Here is a 17965-nt window from a genome sequence, read left to right as displayed (position 1 = left end):
ATTTGAACCATTTCGTTCGATTTTTAATGTTAAAAGTGAGATAATGATGTTTATACCCCTGGCTTTTTTATAAAATTTTAAATTATATATATATATTATTATTATTATTAAAAAAAATCACAAGGTGACCCAAGGTTGGGCATCCTTGTGACCCTTTTTTTTTCAATTTTTTTTTTTAATAAGAAAAAATAGGAAATTTTACTTTAGACCCTTGAACTTCTACGCAATTTGACAAACCCCCCTTGAACTTTAAAATCTCTCAATTTTAACCCATGAACTTTTAATTGCAATCAATTTGAACCCCTTCATCAATTTTTGCCCTTAAAACCCCTAAAATGACAAAATTACCCTTTAATTTTCTTTTTATTAAAAAAATAAATTAATTAAAAAAATAGGAAAAAAAAATTTGAAAAAAAAAGGGTCACAAGGTGGCCCAACAGTGGGTCAACTTGTATTTTTTATTTATTTATTTTTATATAGTATTTTTTTTTAAAAAAAAAAAAATTTAATGTAAATTTTAAATTTTATAAAAAAAATCAGGGGTATAACGTCATTGTATCATTTTTAACGTTTAAAATTTGACGGAGGGGTTCAAATTGATTGTAATTGAAAGTTCAGGGGTCCAAATTGAGAGATTTTAAAGTTCGAGGGGGGTTTGTCAAATTGTGTGGAAGTTCAGGGTCTAAAATAAAATTTCTCCAAAGAAAAATGAAGGGGTAATTTTGTCTCTTTAGTCATTTTAACAGCAAAAATTAATGGATGAGAATAAATTGACTGCAATTAAAAGTTCCGGAATTCAAATTGAGAGGTTTTGAAATTTATGAGACTTGTCAAATTGCGTAGTAATTCAATAGTATAAAGTAAAGTTACCCCTAAATTTAAAGGCCACATTACTTTTAGGAGATAAGAGGGGGGTAGGAAATGATAGGTGTTCCTCATGGTCTTAGGTAGATATTATTTTATTAAAAAAAAAGAAGCAAAAAAGAAAGTAGTAATTATTTCTCTCACTTGGTTTTTAAAAAATAATATCTATGCACGACTAGGAGAACACAGGGAGCACCTAGAATTTCCCGGGATAAGAGTCTTGCATATAGCATTACTCATTTAAAATAACGATTTTAAATGATTTAAAAAAAAAACATTTGGCAAACTTGCAATTTGACATTTAAAATTGTACGTTTTCAAAAAAACACCTCACTTGCTATTTGGAAACACAATTTTTTAAAAACGCAATCTTAAATAATTTATTTCTTGTAATTTAGTTTAAAATTATGTTTTTTTTAATCTATAAAATTGCAATGCCAAAGACATTCTTAATTTCCCATTTTCTCTCTTTCTCAAAACTTGAAAATTAAATCTAAAACATTAAAAAATAAAAGAAAAAAAAAAAAAAAACTGCCAAAAATTTGGCAGTTTTTTTTTTTTTAACACCTAAACCAAATTGAAGCATAAAATATAAAAAAGAAAAGTTGGCGAGTCTAAACCCCAAATATCGAGGAGGAGCGATGTCACGAGAATGATGCGGGTAGGTTCGATTCAGGAGTTGCATGGGTATCCACGCGTCAAGCAGTGATTCGCAACAAGATACGAAGGCATGGACCCGACTCTGCGAATCATACTGTGGGGCCCAACTGGTTTCTCGCTTTCCGGCTAAGGAAACGTATGATATGAAACGATTTTCTTCTCTGCCCAACTTCTTCGCTTCTCATGCATTTATGGTACTCTTATAACTTTCATGGACCTTCTTTACCCTTGAAATTCACAAAAATGCCTAACATATCCTCAACTTGTGCAGCAAGAAATTTTTGACCAATAAAAGCCAAGAGTTGGCCATGACCATAGGTCCATAACTCCTCCCGCTTTTTCTTTTTCTTTTTTAATTGAAGAAAACTTTAGGAAAGACGTTTAAATTACTATGCATTTTGAGAATACTTCACAATTTTAAAAGTTTTTAATTTTATCTCTGAACTTTTAATTTAATGCAAAGTACTCTTCCGTCAATTTTTAGTGTTAAACATGATTAAATGGCCTTTATGCCCATCATTTTATATAAAGTTTCAAATTTACCCTTGTGACACAATTATTTTTCTTTTAAAAAAAATATGAAAATCAAGGGCATTTTGATATTTTTGTCAATTTTCATTAAAGTTAATACTGAAAATTAATGAAATGGAGTATATTGCATCAAATTGAAAGTTCAAATAATAAAATTAAAAGTTTTTAAATTTGAAAAGTCTTCCTTAAAACTCGTGATAATTCAAAGGTCATTAAGAGAGTTTTTCTTTTCTATGGTTTTCATTCTTTTGTTGTCTTGGTCTTCCTCTTTTTTTTTTTTTTTTTGTCTTCTTTTTCTTCCACTTTATTACCTTCATTTTTGGCAATAGACTTAGACGGTCCATTCCATAGTCTAAGTCCATTGCCATATATGGAATTGCCCATTCAAATCAACTAGGAGAATAATTCGAATATAATTAAAGTCATTAATTATGATTTGACCCAAAACGCGTTTAATTAATACACCTATATATTTTTAGTGTGTTTTTTTTTAAGGGATATTTGAGAGGTATTTATATTCTTTTTATTTTTTTATTTTTATTAAAATGACCCTCAAATATAAATAATTGGATTCTCTCCCTTCAAATGAACCGAAGAAAATCCTAATTCGTGTTTTTTTTTTTTGTTGGTTTTTTATTGTAATGAGACATAAATATAAAAATAATTTTAATTATTTTATAAGTGTATTGAATTGCTTGTTAATATTTTGGTAAAACGTAAAACGGTTACTTTAAAAGGTATCGTCAAACGAGTCCACAATTTTCAAAAAAGAAAAAAAAGGGTAAGTGCATATTAAATACTGACATTTCTTATGGAACTTGCATGGTTACTTCCTAGTGCCTTCCAAGGGAAGAAGATGGTCCCTTTTTGGCAGAAAAGAAGATAAAATAATGCTATTTTTGTGAGGTTTCTTTTCTAATGCATTCAATTGTTAATTTTCAAAATTAAAGGTGAAGATGATACGTTGTGAATATTCATTATTTATTATTATGTCATAACTTAAAACCTAAGTTAAATGCCTCAATAAGCCTTTTTTAAATTTTTTTTTTTTTTTTAAGTATCAATTTTTTTTTTTTGAAAAATTATTTTAGAAGTCCCTACTACATATCTGACTGGGAATTGTCAATTGAGCATCAAACTTTTTTTTTTTTTTTTTTTTTAAAAAAAAAAAATTAAAAATATACTATCAAACTAGAAAGGATAGTGACAAAGAATAAGACATGGATATAAGAAAATTTGCACTTACTTCTATACATGACTCACCTATAAAAGGTAGTAATTGGTATCCATATTATCCTTTTTTAAGTAAAAAGAAAAATTACAATTTATGAAGGAAATGTGAGCTAATTTGGTGTTGGGTTTGATTTATTATGATTATTAAAAGACGTCCAAAAAGTGATTCAACCACTTTAATTTTTAATTAAGGTAAGGTAAACTGGTAATGGCAAGGATCTCAAAGTGAGGGCAATTTAGTCATTTCAAAATAAAATAAAAACCTAAAAAAGAAAAAAAAATTGATAATCGTTATGATAGCCAGAGGAGAGGAATTTGGAATGGGTTGTTTGAAACTCATCGATATGATCATATGAATAACAGAAAAATCAAAGAGAAAAAAAAAAAAAAATTCTTCCAAAATTTAATATTCATTAATAAATAATATTTTCCCCACGCGCCGCATAAAAAGAAATTAACGCACCTAAAAGCCGTCGAGCAGGCAAGCACTAAGCAGTTACGCTTCAAATGAGAGAAAAGTTCATTGCGGGGTTGAACTGTCTGGGACCCACAGGCACTTTTGAGCGTGCGGTGCACGCATCCTTAAAGCGTGTCAGCTTCATGATTTTCAAATAAAAAAAAAAATATTGTGGAAAAGTAAAAAAGTAAATGCTTTAAATACAGTGTGAAGACTCGCACTATAGTGTGTATGTGTCTCTTTGCTCTGTTTTGTGTTGTTATATATATATTTCTCATTTTTCTAATAGAGAGCCCATATAGCGTCTCTTGCTCTTCCAGCTTTAATGGCGTGAGAGACCGTACAGGCAGTGTATGTATATCTACGGTCCCTCGGTAATCGTATGTAATCCTTCAATCTTTGCATGCTTCAACAACTTCTCTCAAAGAAAACCCAAAACCCAAATGAGATGATTTGTATTGGATGAATGCGATTGAAATTCTCTGACAACATCAAAAACCACCTTCATTGCAATTTCTGAGCGAAACCCAGATGATAAAAAGTGGTAATCTCTTCTGGGTATTTGTTGTTTAGCCGATACGAATCAATATCTGATGTGGGATTTCTGATTCTGGGGATTGAAGGGTTTGATAGGTGTGTGGTATCATTCTGTGTTGCTTGTGCCTTTGTTGTTGTTGTTGTTTGTTGTTGTTGTTGTTTTTCTTTTGTTTGTTTGGTATTTGAAAGAGTTGAGATAGGAGAAAACATGAAGAATGATGAGGAGCTTGAAATGCTGTTGGATGAGATCCCTCATGCAACTTCACACAATATCCATCATCATCATCATCATCATCATCTGCATCAACAGCATAATAGTGCTCATAATCATGTTGGCCATGGGAATGGGTCTTGTATAAGTCAGAAAATTCATAACATGTGTGGTATGTATGATGATGACCCGTCATGTCATTGTAAGTATGCACATGCCTCCTCTCCCGTTAGTGGGTTGTCTTTGCATTCAGATGGCTCTTCCTCAACCTTGTGCTCCGGTGGGAATACTTTTTCTGACAATGGATCACCTACCCCACCTCCATTGGAAGGGCTCAAACCCTTCATGCCCTGTGGAAGTTTCCATTACCCAGATGTACTATGGTTGGATTCTAAAATACCCGACTCATCTGTTAGGAAGAAGACCAATGAAAATTTGATTGATGAACTGAGTCTGTGTAGAAACCTTAGTAAAGTGTATATTGGCAATGGACAAGAGGATTTTTCTAATTTGAGAGGTTTATCGGGAGACCAGGATAGACTTCTGTATCGTGATTGTTCTTTCAGTGGGAGTAACCAAATCAATGTTGATAAACATGGGGGCTATAATTCTGATTATGTGGGATTTCAATCCCCTGTTCCATTCAACGCTATGAGTTTTGATGGTCAGATGAGTTCAGCATTGTCAGGATGGCAGCAGGAATATAAATTGGGCAATTCATTGGGACCAAGATTGTTACCCAGACAGCCTGATCATTTTTTTCCTCAGTTCAATTACTGCAATAGCTCAATGAATTTTCCAGGGCAGAAAACAAAGGAGCAGATAGGTAGATATCACCTTAGAGGGAGTCCGGTGTCGAGTCTCACTTCTTTGAATGGAAATCCAATGACTGAGTCTTTATTCTATGCAAAACAAGATGGGATGAATTTGGATGAAGAAAGAGGTCTACCTAATCTGCTCAATTCTCCTCGATTGACTAACCCAAGGCCTCATTTGAGTGTTGAAAGCATACCACCGTTTGGCCTGCCGACATCCAATGGGAGGACTAGGGCAACTTCTAACCTTAGAATTCCACAAGCTGGTCTTGAGTCTCTTACTAGCGAGGAAAGCTTCATTATTCAAGGCGAGGCTTTAAATCATGCGGTCAGCTGGGGATACGATCATACAAGGGGTCAGAGTAAGGGTGGCTTACATGAAATTGGTATGAGTAAGCATCTAGAAAGGTCACAGCTAGATAGCAGGCGCCAAAGTGCAGGAATATGTCAAAATTTTCGGAGTGCTAGGGTACATTGCCCATCCTCTCTACCTCCTAATTTTAACTCCTTGGCAGAAGCTCAAGGGTACATTTATTTATTAGCAAGGGATCAGCATGGTTGTCGATTTTTGCAAAGGATTTTTGATGAGGGTACTCCAAAAGATGTGCACATAGTATTCAACGAGATCATTGACCATGTAGTTGAACTTATGGTCAATCCATTTGGGAATTACCTTATGCAGAAGTTGTTGGATGTGTGTAATGAAGAACAGAGAAAGCAGATCCTGCTCATGGTAACTGAAGAACCAGGGCAGCTAGTCAGAATCTCTTTAAACACTCATGGGTAAGTCATGAGCATATTACATGTTACATTTTCATCTGTCTTTGTTTATGTTTATTTTAACGTTTCTTTTCTTTCTATCAGCACTCGTGTAGTACAGAAGCTGATAGAGACCATCAAAACCAGGCATGAGATTTCACTGGTTATAACAGCCCTTGAACCAGGATTTCTTTCTCTCATCAAGGACCTGAATGGAAATCATGTGGTCCAGCGTTGCTTGCAATGCCTTGGAATTGAAGATAACAAGGTGAAGAGTTTAATCTTCCTAAGTTGCTTGAGTTTTACATAATAGTATCCTAAACGTCTGCTCAATGTCCTTGGTTGTCCGTCAATCTATAATATGCTTTAGTACCCAATTGGCTCATATCTTTAAAGTTGTTGATAAACTTATGGATTGATTTATGATCAGTAATCATCATGTTCATCTTTAAACCTCTTCGTCTTGCTTCCCATAAGATCTAGTTTACTCTCTTCCCCTTATGAACATCCAATTTTTTTATATCAATTTGGTTGATAAATACATACAACATCTTTTTATGATGATGTTCATGTCATCTTGTGATTATAACTGTTCTGGAAAATTCAATATCATTGAATCTTCTTCCATTGCATTGTGTGGTGATGCTCGTGTTTTTATTGTTGGAATGGACGTGGATAATGGTACTTTATTCATTTAATAATATTCAGTTCTTGGAAATTTCATTCTCATTCTACAGATGGTTAGTAGGTCAAAACATCCTTCTCTCAATGGTTTAAGCTTTGGTGTTGATTCGTCTTCTGAATCAGGAGTAGTTTTGTGATATTATTCATATATTAACTCATTGTATTTCTTATAAATGAATATCGATCTTAGCTTTTCATAATGATTAACAAATTAAAAACTGAAGTCCTGTCAGATGTTAAGTTAGAATGTAATGTATAAGCATAATATGCTCAATGAGTCTTCATTGGTTTCCTCCAGCTTTATATAACAAGCTACCTGTGTTTGTCTGAAACACTTCATTTGTGACATTCATTCCTGACATAATTGATAGCATCTGCATTCCTGTTACTATAAATGCTAGAGCCTTTACTTAAAGCAAAGGAAGAGAATGCAATTTTGCTTTTTCTACAAATAATCTTCAATAAGTGATTCGCAAAATGAGGTTTGCTTGTATCTCATAACAAAATATTCTTATGAAAACTGCCATTTTGGCTGGGTTTTCTGAAAAGGAAAAAACCTGCAATGAAATTATTTTTCATCATCCCCCTTAGTTTTATAGGGTTTATATGTACGCATGTTCTTTTGAATTAGATTCGCATGAAAAAAAAAAAAAGAAGGTGCTTTTAATTTTACCCCGTGTAAAATTTAAATTATGAGTGCAGAACTATTTGGTTTTTTCTTCTCATGTGAGATTGAACCGATAACAACACATGTCAGGGTTAGTCATTGGTGTGGAAAAGAATGTCCAACAGTCTACATAATTTAAGACAGTGACTTGCTGGTCCTCTGCTTTTGTTACATTTACACATGACATGTTTAAATCATCAGATTTCAGCTACCTTAGCAGATCCAGATGACCATGATTATGCCTAAACGTTTTATGATAATCCTCTACATTGCCATCTCATGAATGCTTTTAGTTCATAGTAACTTGGGAAGAAAAAATTAAGTTAACCAATCAGGCATTTGGAGTGTTTGGGAGCAGTTATTATTAAATTGTTTGGTAGTATGTAGCATTTATAAGTTATAACTACTTGCAGGACCATCACAAGCTTTTTGGCTTTCTCCTAAGTTATCCATTGTTTTCTTAGTCCCAATAATCATCAAGGCCAATACCTTTTGGGTTTTTATTTTTTATTTTTTATTTTTATTATTCTTATTTTTTTATTTTTTATTTTTTAAAGTTTGATATCATTGTTGTTAGCATATATTCCAGATTAAAATTTTATAAACTAAGAATTTGCAGTGTAAACGAGTATAGCAAAATTTGTAGACCAAAAATCAGCACGTACTTTAGTTGCTGGATTGACTGATATAGTGGGTTGGCTGCTATGTCGGTCCAATTTATCTCTGCTCACTACTATTGATGATATGGTTTTCAAGCAACATGTCATTTGAGGGTAAATTATGATATCACTAATTGCTATTGAGGTGCATTTTTTGGTCAAAACAACTTACTTATCATGAAAAGAGCATGTCATGGGGGTTCACATTGGGTTGCAACATCTAGAAGAATCTGAATTAAGTAAAGCATCAAAGCTAAGGTTCAACCCCCCTCGAGTGTAAACAACTCGTTGGGGCCACGCCCTTGGATGAAAGCTCGAACTTTACCCAACCTGTGTGAAGGGAGTGTTTTTCATGGTTTCCCGGAAAATAATAATTATAATAATTATAATTTTGTGGAATATCGTTTTGGTTCTCTGCAATATGCACAGACAAAAAAATAAATCTCAATGTTGCTTTGGTAAATGTAGCTCTGGTCATAGTTTTATTAGACTTGAAAGAAAGTCAAGTTGAAAAAGTAATGAAGCCAAGATTTGAAACTGAGCTTGTGAGGTCACATTGAAGCAGAAGTGAAGTAAACCAAAAGACAAAGATATTGCATTTTAAGATGAAATCAGTGGCTGGTAGATGGTTCTTCAAGCAGAGACCTTTGTGAAGCATCTCTATCTTGGATGCATTTCAAGCTGTTGCCTATAATAGGAGAAGTAGGTAGACATGAACTTAGCCATTGAAACCAAGGAGGTCCATGAGGGATCACCTGATATAGGATAATGGTTTCGTACGAAGTCTCCAAGTAGTTTATATTACGTTAACTGACTTGCAATTAAAGTTAAAAATTTAAATTATTAAAAAAGGAATGTTGACAATTTGTTGCATGAAAAAAAGGATACGGATGTTCATTTTTTGGTTAGTTTGGCCAGAAATTTTACTGGATGCTGCCATTTTATGTTAAAAACACAAAAGACAAGTTTGCAATTTCTTTCTAGCAATCAATGGGACACAATGATCAGCTGTGTGATATTTGGTTGAAGTGATATTGCATTTCAGGGTCATATACGCTTTGTTTAAAGCCATACATAATCATTGCCTGATGAATTTTAACTAAAAAACTCAAGAAGTGTCTTTAATTTTAACATACAGTAAAGGCACTGCCTTGTGTCAGACAGATACTTGATTGTGGAGATAGTAGTATCAACATAAAGTGATGAATACCTTGTATCATTGTAAAAAATGGAGTTCAACTGCCCCGAAAGGCAATCTAATTTAGTTTCTTAGTTCATCAGTCTCGGAATGATTTTTATTAAGTGTAGCATTAAAAATGGTGACTGCTTACCTGAAAATATAATTGACTTTTTGCTCCAGAATTGAAAATTCTGTTCTGATTTAAGTTGGTGTCCTTATTGCTTATGAATGCATGAGTTTAGAAGGCCTTTATTTGTTCTTTGACTGAAAACAAAAAATTCAGAATAGAGTAGCATTAGAAGGCCACTCTTAATAGTAGTATCAGCGTTAAGATGAGCTTGTTAGTGTTTAGAGTCATAGACCCTCCCCCATGCCCTTGATTTTCATATTTGTTTTAAAAGAAAAATAAAATAATATAGTGTTTAGAATCATAATCTTGTTTGCAACGTATTATTACGTCAACTTTCTCTTATATGTAGTTCACACTTTCCTCTTATATCTATGTTTGGCAGTTTATATTTGTTGCTGCTGCGAAGTATTGTGTTGACATTGCGACTCATCGACATGGATGTTGTGTTCTGCAAAGATGCATAAGTCATTCGATTGGGGAGCATCAAGACAACTTAATTGCTGAAATATCTGCCAATGGACTTCTTCTTGCTCAAGATGCGTATGGGTAATGAATAGAAAAATAGCCACTCTTAATACTTACTCAATACTATTTTTGCTGACAATCTTATCAAGAAAAATTAATTTGTTCTGCTATCAACTCAATCAGAGATCCATGTTTAAGTTTTTCTCGGTACAGTTGAACCATCTTCAATTCATGATAACTGTGATGAATATAAGGTTACACATTGGATGATGAAACTTTCTGTGAATTGGAAATATGGCAGGCATGCTAACTAGAAAGATATGCCTGGCTTTTAGACCCAGGACCTTTTGTGTATAGCATGTGTTTACTACTAAGCTAACGGTGATGTCAGAGCTCTAGTAAAATTATTGAAAGAATATAATCTATTAGTAATTTCGCGCAATAGATTCTTTATAATACTCCAATCCAAGCCCTATTTTGTTTGTAATAATGATCATCATCATCTTGGTGGAATCAATGTAATAAAATGGCGTAAATCACCATGCAAATGAATTTGAGAAACAGTTACTTATTACTGTAAGGTTTATTTATGTAGATTTGACCTCTCCTTGTGGACATGCACTTGGGGGATAATGCAGCCGTAAAGCTCAATGAAAAACTGAGCTTTGAGGTTCATAACTTTGTTCATATAACACACCACCTACCAACATTTCTTTCTCCCCCTCTTCTAACCCTACCTTTTCTGCTGCACCTGTGGGTGCTTGTGAGTAAGCTGAGCTTGTATTGGTGTATTGGCAGCAAATTTTTAATAGAGCACCTTTTCTACCGCTGGCCTTTCCTTGGAAGGAAAAACATATCTAGAGCTAGAACCTTGTGCTCCTGAACTTTTGTTGAAAAGAAGAGACAAATATGTTGGGTTTAATGTTTGTTCATTACTTTCTCATCACAGGATAATGGTTTGCTGTAAAGTGGATCCGTGCAACATGTTAACTCTTCAAAGTTTTGATGCTTTTTTTTTTCCTTTCTTTTTGGTTCTACCCTTTCTTCTTAGTACAGTTCTGTGTTCCTTTTTTGCAGAAATTATGTTGTTCAGTTTATCTTGGAGTTAAGAATCCCTTCTGCCACCTCAACTTTGACCTCTCAATTTGAGGGGCACTATGTCCACCTTTCAACACAGAAGTTCAGCAGCCATGTGGTTGAAAAATGTCTTGATGTATTTAATTATGAGAGCCGATCAAGAATCATTCAAGAATTGCTCTCTGTCTCTCATTTTGAACAGTTACTTCAAGATCCACATGCAAACTATGTTGTTCAAACAGCTCTTCGAATTTCTGAGGTATGGGAATCAACTCCCTGTAATATTTTTTATTTATTTATTTTTAATTTCTTTTGGTAGGTACTGTTATGGTTCCGCCCCCTCTTTCTGGCAAACACTTAACTATCCCACTAAGATGATGGCATAAAAAAGCCACAAGAGAGATGAGTAGATTATTATGGAACAAATCTGGTTCCAACAGTGTTTTCTGAAAGGGAAGAAAAGAAGTCTATTAGCTCATTAAAAAGGGTCATAAGATTACTTCAATATTGTCATGTCATCTAAATTTTTCATTAAAAAATTGGTACTAATCATCAACGAGTCCTAATATTCTGTTTCATGCCATGTATATCAGAAGCAAGGTGTTTCTAAAAGTCTTAGTTCCCATATCTAGGAATTTGGTCATTTTATCCTTTAATAATGTCGTGATTTTTCCTTATAAACTAGGGTCCTATCCACAATTTATTGGTTGAAGCAATCGAGTCCCACAAAGCAATTTCGAGCAACAGCCCATATTCTAAGAGGATTTGCTCTCAGAAGTTTTCGAAAAAGTGATGTAAATTCTCATCTCCTCCGTTTGAATTACTGTTGTTGTTCTACACAATTACTTACTATCATGTTAACTCTTCCACTATCATTGCCATATATATATATATAGAAAATCTGAACTGTAAAGTCTGATGCTGGTAACCAGACAAAGAGTTTGTCTTATCAGGGCTGCATAAAATACACTCCATGTGCTCCGCTGAGTCGGGAAGATGCAATTTTGCTTCCAGTTTAGTTCCAAATCTCATGTACTATTCTGTTGTGTTGTTGATCTATGTTTTGGATATTAGCACTCTGCTTATTGTGGAATTTTCACTGTATTTGATTGTACAGTGTATAGAATGTTAGGATTCGGTTGCTGTTTCTGTTTCTGTACAAATATAATGCGGATGCTTTCTCAATAATTTTCCCTTCAGATTGATGAATCCATGATGTATGTCCTCCCCCTTGCACGTGAAAATTCCTCTACTTTCCGAATGTTAGAAAAAAGTCAAATTAATTTTCACTCTCTCATCTGAATTTGGCTTAACGTGAGAAATAGAGCAATTCTATTGAGTAAACTCTTGTACAACTATCATATAACTGGATGACGTGGTAGTAAAAATTAGGGCTTGTTTTTTCTTTTTTTACAATTCCTGATCCAAAAGTCTATTTTAATTGTCACTTCATCCGCAGTTATATTGGAGTCTTACCAAATAGCAATAGTTTGAGAAATATTGGCAATGCATAACTGGAGGTCGAAGGCCTTGTTTGGCAACCCCTTCCCCTTCCCATTTTTTTTTCTTCGCTTTTCCAAAAAAAAAAAAAAAAAAAAATCATCTTTCCAAAATTACTTTTATCACAAAAGTTAACATCTTATTTCACTTTTATATCACATCAATTACATCTTATTACTATTCAAACAGTTCTCAAGGAGTAGTCCAATCGGCCATGGATCACGTCTCATGAGGCGAAAGATACTAATTTGAATCTTTCCTCACATTCCCTTGTATGGACATATAAAAAAAAAAAAAAAAAAAAATACTATTCAAACAAATAATTTATACTAAAAGGGTTTACCTTCCCATCTACTGTAGCTGATTCCAGCCTTGCCTGCTAGTTTTACTGATCAGGCTTCTTTAGGTCATGCTCTTCAAGAGACTCAATCAAACTCGTTAACAAATCAAAATGAAGCTTTGCTTCAAGAAAGTCATATAAAACCTGGTATACCAATCAAAATCCCTACCACCACAAGCCGAATTGGACAGTGTCTGTTTTGATATATATATATATATATATATCACATAAGAGTATTGCTCAAAATTTTGACAAGTGGCATATTTAAAATTGAATCGGGTTTTTATTTAGCTTCCATAATTTGGGCAAGGAAGCTATTTGGTGAGTGCCACAGTCGCCATGCTTGTTTGGCCAAAAGAGCTATATTGAAACTCCTAAAATCACGGAAACCCATCCCGCCATCCTTCTTTGACCTCCCCATACGACTCCAACTCATCCAATGTACCCTTTTATGATCTTGATGCCTCCTCCAGAAATTTTGCATAAGAGAATTTATCTCCATACACAAAGATTTTGGTAGAAGAAAGGCGCTCATACCATATGTTGGAATTGCTTGAATGACTGCCTTTAACAAGATTTTCTTTCCCGCTTGGGAGAGGAATTTTAGTTTCCAATCCTGCAATCTCTTCCATACCCTATCTTTAATACTCTTGAAAGCCGCCATTCTTGATCGTCCTACCAAGGCCGGTAAGCCTAAATAGGTGTCATACCGTTGCATGACCTGAATCCCAGCCAATTCTACAATTTGCCTCTTGTCCTCATGGGAGGTATTATTGCTAAAGAATATAGCCGTTTTGTTGCAATTCAACCGCTAACCCGAGGCCGCTTCATATCTCTGTAAAAGTTGGGTCAAATGGTTCCATTGAGAAATGGTACTCCTGCAAAAAAGTAAACTGTCATCCGCAAAAAAGAGATGGCTTACTCGGGGTCCATTTTTAGAAGTTGGGACACCCGTAAGCGATCCCACCCTGTTTGCCTCCGACACCATGCAACTCAAAGCCTCCGCACAAATAAGAAACAAGTAAGGTGAGATGGGGTCCCCTTGCCTTAATCCTCTTGTAGGTTGAATACACCCACTCGGATTCCCATTCACCAAAACTGCATATTGAACCGTTGTCACACACATCATGATCAACTGAATCCAGCGTGTTGCAAACCCCATATGTCTCATAGATTCTGCAAGAAACTGCCACTTCACCCTATCATTATAGGGGTGTAATCTCCTAGATTCCACGCTTGGCAACCGACCCTCTTTTGCATGGCGAAGCATCTATAGCTCATGTAGCTTCCTAAAAGAGGACTTGATATGGCGGATTGGGAATGGGTCGAAGGTTCGAATTTGGAAGGACAAATGGCTACCCCTTTCCTCGACTTTTATGGTGCAATTGAGGCCAACTCTTTTGGACCCAAATGCTACTGTGAATGAACTCATAGATGGGGACACATGATGGTGGAAGCTCTCTTTGTTGGAAACTTTATTTTCTAAGGAGGATGTCCAACTCATTCTGTCCATGCCGGTTAGTGCCTCCTCACGTGATGATGTGTGTATATGGAGGGGAACAAAAAATGGACTCTTCTCTGTGAAGAGTGCATACTATATTCAAAGGGAGCTGGAAGCACTAGAGGTAGCCGAAAGTTCTTCTCAAGGGGGAATCGGTATGGTTTGGAAGCAGATATGGGGACTGAAAATTTCCAATGTGGAGAAGAATTTTCTTTGGCGAGCATGCCATGAAAGTTTACCTAATACCTACCAAGCAGAATTTATACCGTCGGAAGATAGTTGAAGATTACTTATGTCCTATATGCGGACTAGAAGAGGAAACTGCTTGTCATACCCTCTGGCAATGTTCTGCTGCTAGAGATGTGTGGTGTGTGGGACCTAAGAAATTACAGAAGAGTACAGCTTCGGGTGCAGGTTTTCTGCAGATTGTTGAAGATGTTTTTGAAAAATGCTCTATGGAGGAGACAGTTCAATTTGTAGGGATCGCTCGTCGAATCTGGTTGAGGTGCAACGAAGTGGTGCATGGGGGCTCCTTTGTACACCCTAATATACTTGTACAGCGAACCACAAAAGGTATTGATGAGTTTACTTTGGCGTCGGGACAAAAGGAGGTGACAAATCTTCTAATTGAAGACCCAAGACCGCAGAGATGGTCTGCTCCTGTTGGTGGGTGGATGAAAGTGAACTGTGATGCTTCGGTGAATAAAATGAAGGGGTGGCTGGGCTATGGATCAGTGGTGCGGGATGGTAGGGGGATGGTACTGGCAGCACAGTGTAAGACAACGAGGGGTAATCTTGATCCAACTCTAGCAGAAGCTGGGGTAGTTTTGATGGCTATTCGTTTGTGTCAAACACTGGGTCTCCAATCGGTGCTCTTTGAAGGTGACGCACAACTTGTGGTGGACGGGGTAAATTCTATGGGAGAAGATTGGAGCAGGAAGGGCTTAATGGTGGCAGATATTAAAGCTGAATTGAGGAGTTTTCCTCAATGGCAAGTGTCTTTTGTTGGTAGGGAAGGGAATCAAGCGGCATATGTTCTTTCCAAAATAGCCACTATGGCGGAAATAAACTAGATATGGATCAATAAGGTTTTTGATTGTATTCAAGATATTATTTTGATGGAGCAACATGCTCAATCTTCTTGATTTTATCTAATGAGAATGCGATGATTATTCCAAAAAAAAAAAAAAAAAATCGGGTTTTTAAGTTGGGTTACATAATTTTAAAAAGGCTATACATAACAAATTAAAAAAGCTTTTTATGTTGTGATTTAATGTTGCTTTAATTCGATCCACCAAGGATTAAAAAAGTTACACATGAATGACATATTAGCGCGAACATTGAACCTGAGGAATCATGAAAATAAATAGATAAAGTAAAATAATTTGTTTGCTAGTAAATCTACAGGATAAGCTTTGAATATTGGTAAAACTGTTTTCGTTTATAGTCATTGAAAAAAAAGTCTAAAGAATTGAAGTAGAAATAGTTAAGCTCGAAGCTAAAGGAATCTTCTTAAGCCTAAATATTCAAATGCTCTTTATATAATTATATCCCCAAGGGTAGCAAAAATATATTAATTTTTCAACCTAGCCTTGAAAAAGAACCAAAATTTAATATATACAAGTGTTTAGTGGTGGCTAAATCTGTGACACATAGTATTTTATGATTGTTTTTTATTGTTTAATGTTGGTTTAATTCCATCAATCCAACCATTTCCATAGGGCATAAATCAACAGTTATTTGAATATAATGAACTCCTCTATAACCTTCCCCCTCTCATGCATTGAATAATAATAATAAAAGAACTCCTTTATAATCTTTTTTTTTTTTTTTTTTTTTTTCATTATTATTATTCATATTTTTTGCTATTATTTTCTAAGACGTTTTTTCAAATTTTTTTTTTTTTTTTTTAAAAAAAATTAATTATAATATAGTCATTGAAAGGAAGCGTGAGAGTTAGAGGAATAAATAAGTTAGAGCTAAATGAACTTTCTTAAGCCTAAATATTCCAAATTTCCAATGACAATAATAAGTATCAGCATTAAAGAAAAAAATTGTTAGATAATGCAGTTAAAATAAAAATATTACCTCTCCAATAACCAAAATTTAACATTTTAAATGGTTTTAGAGTATTCACATCTGGCTCAACAAAGTAGCCAACCAATTGTCACATTGGCCTCAACAAATTAACTTTTTTGCTATTTTAACTAGCAATGTAACAAAAAATGCTCCACATCCGGCTCAATAAAATGACTAAGGATTTGTTGAGCTGCTACAATGCTGGGCATTGTAGCTCAACAAATCCTTATTTATATTAATAATAAAAGTAATCTTGCTCTCTCTCTTCTTTGGGAATATGAAAAGTAGATAAATAAATAATATTTTAAATATAAAAGTAAAAGTGAATAGCTAAAATGTTGAGCTGGATGTATGTGATTTGAAAAAGTTGATAGTTAAAATAGAAAATTGTATTTTTTAGATAAATATTTGTTAAGCCGGATGTAAGTGCTCTTAACAACTACAGTGCTCAGCAAGTTTGCTGAGCATTGTAGCTTGTTAGAACACAAGATAATTTGGGACTCTCACATTCAAAACCTGTAGATAATTCCAAGTAGTTATTATTTGTAATTAGATTTCATTATCATCTTTTACCTCTTATATCTGTATATTTGAATTTCATCTCTTCAATAGTTATCTCTTCATCTTTGTATATCTAAGTTTCATTGTAACAAGGACTCTTGTATGATTATATATATCAATACAAACCACCAAGAGTGGTATGCAATTCAAAGCAATTCAAGTAGAGTTTATTTAGAGTTCGTTTATGGTATCAAAGTATAAACAGACTAACGTCTAGCTCAATGACAGAAGCCGAAATTTCTTCTACCTCCATAAGTGCACCACCATCACCACATCTACCTTCCAATCAGCCACCACCACCTATCAATCCATTACCACCTGTCAATCCACCACCTTTGAATCCGGCTCCCTTATACACCATACCAAATATGTCTCATACTCTCTACATCAAATTATCCAAGGATAATTTCACCTCATGGCACACACAAATTCTGGCTTTTCTCCGAGGCCAAGATGCTTACGGTTTTGTGGATGGCACAACTCCACCACCGAAGCAAACAATTCCCAACCCCAATACTGCAGCAGACGTGCCGGAGACCATCCTCAACCCTAACTACATGCAGTGGGTTCAGAAAGATCAAATGATATTGAGTATTCTAATTTCCACACTCACCGAACCATATGTCGTTCATGCCGTGGGATGTGCTACTGCCCGTGACCTTTGGGTAGCCTTGATCAACATGTTCGCTTCGCAATCTCGTCCTCGAATCATGCAGACTCATTATCAACTTGCTACGTCAAAGAAATGTCAATCCTCCATCACTGAATATTTTCAGAAGATCAAGATTCTGAGTAATACTATTGTTGCTGCCGGACAACCTCTCAATGATTTTAAGAGCGTATCTTTTCTTCTTGCTGGACTAGGATCTGAATATGATCCTTTTGTCACATATGTTACCACAAGGGTAGATCCCTTATCTATGGATGAAATATATGGCCATTTATTGGCTCATGAGATGAGGATTGAGCAAAATATGCCCACTGCCGAGATGCTTATTCCCTTTGCAAATTATTCTAACCGGTCCAACACACCACGTGGAAGAGGATTCCGTGGG

General features: G+C 34.8%; 1 protein-coding gene across 2 annotated transcripts; it reads left to right on the top strand.

Annotated features, from left to right (window-relative positions):
* Positions 1-4028: 4028 nt before the first annotated feature.
* Positions 4029-12161, top strand: LOC132178769 (uncharacterized). Of its 2 annotated transcripts, XM_059591315.1 has the most exons (6): positions 4029-6091; positions 6173-6335; positions 9770-9933; positions 10930-11188; positions 11615-11723; positions 11826-12161. In XM_059591315.1, the coding sequence occupies exons 1-5, from the start codon at positions 4491-4493 to the stop codon at positions 11720-11722; spliced, it is 2295 nt and encodes a 764-aa protein (XP_059447298.1). In that variant the 5' UTR covers positions 4029-4490; the 3' UTR covers position 11723; positions 11826-12161. The 2 variants fall into 2 exon arrangements, with proteins under 2 accessions (XP_059447298.1, XP_059447297.1); XM_059591314.1 differs by having other exon boundaries at positions 11615-12161.
* Positions 12162-17965: the final 5804 nt, after the last annotated feature.

The sequence above is a fragment of the Corylus avellana genome, chromosome ca4, assembly GCF_901000735.1.
Source record: "Corylus avellana chromosome ca4, CavTom2PMs-1.0".
Lineage (NCBI taxonomy): Eukaryota > Viridiplantae > Streptophyta > Magnoliopsida > Fagales > Betulaceae > Corylus > Corylus avellana.
This window is presented reverse-complemented; position numbering and strand designations above follow the sequence as displayed.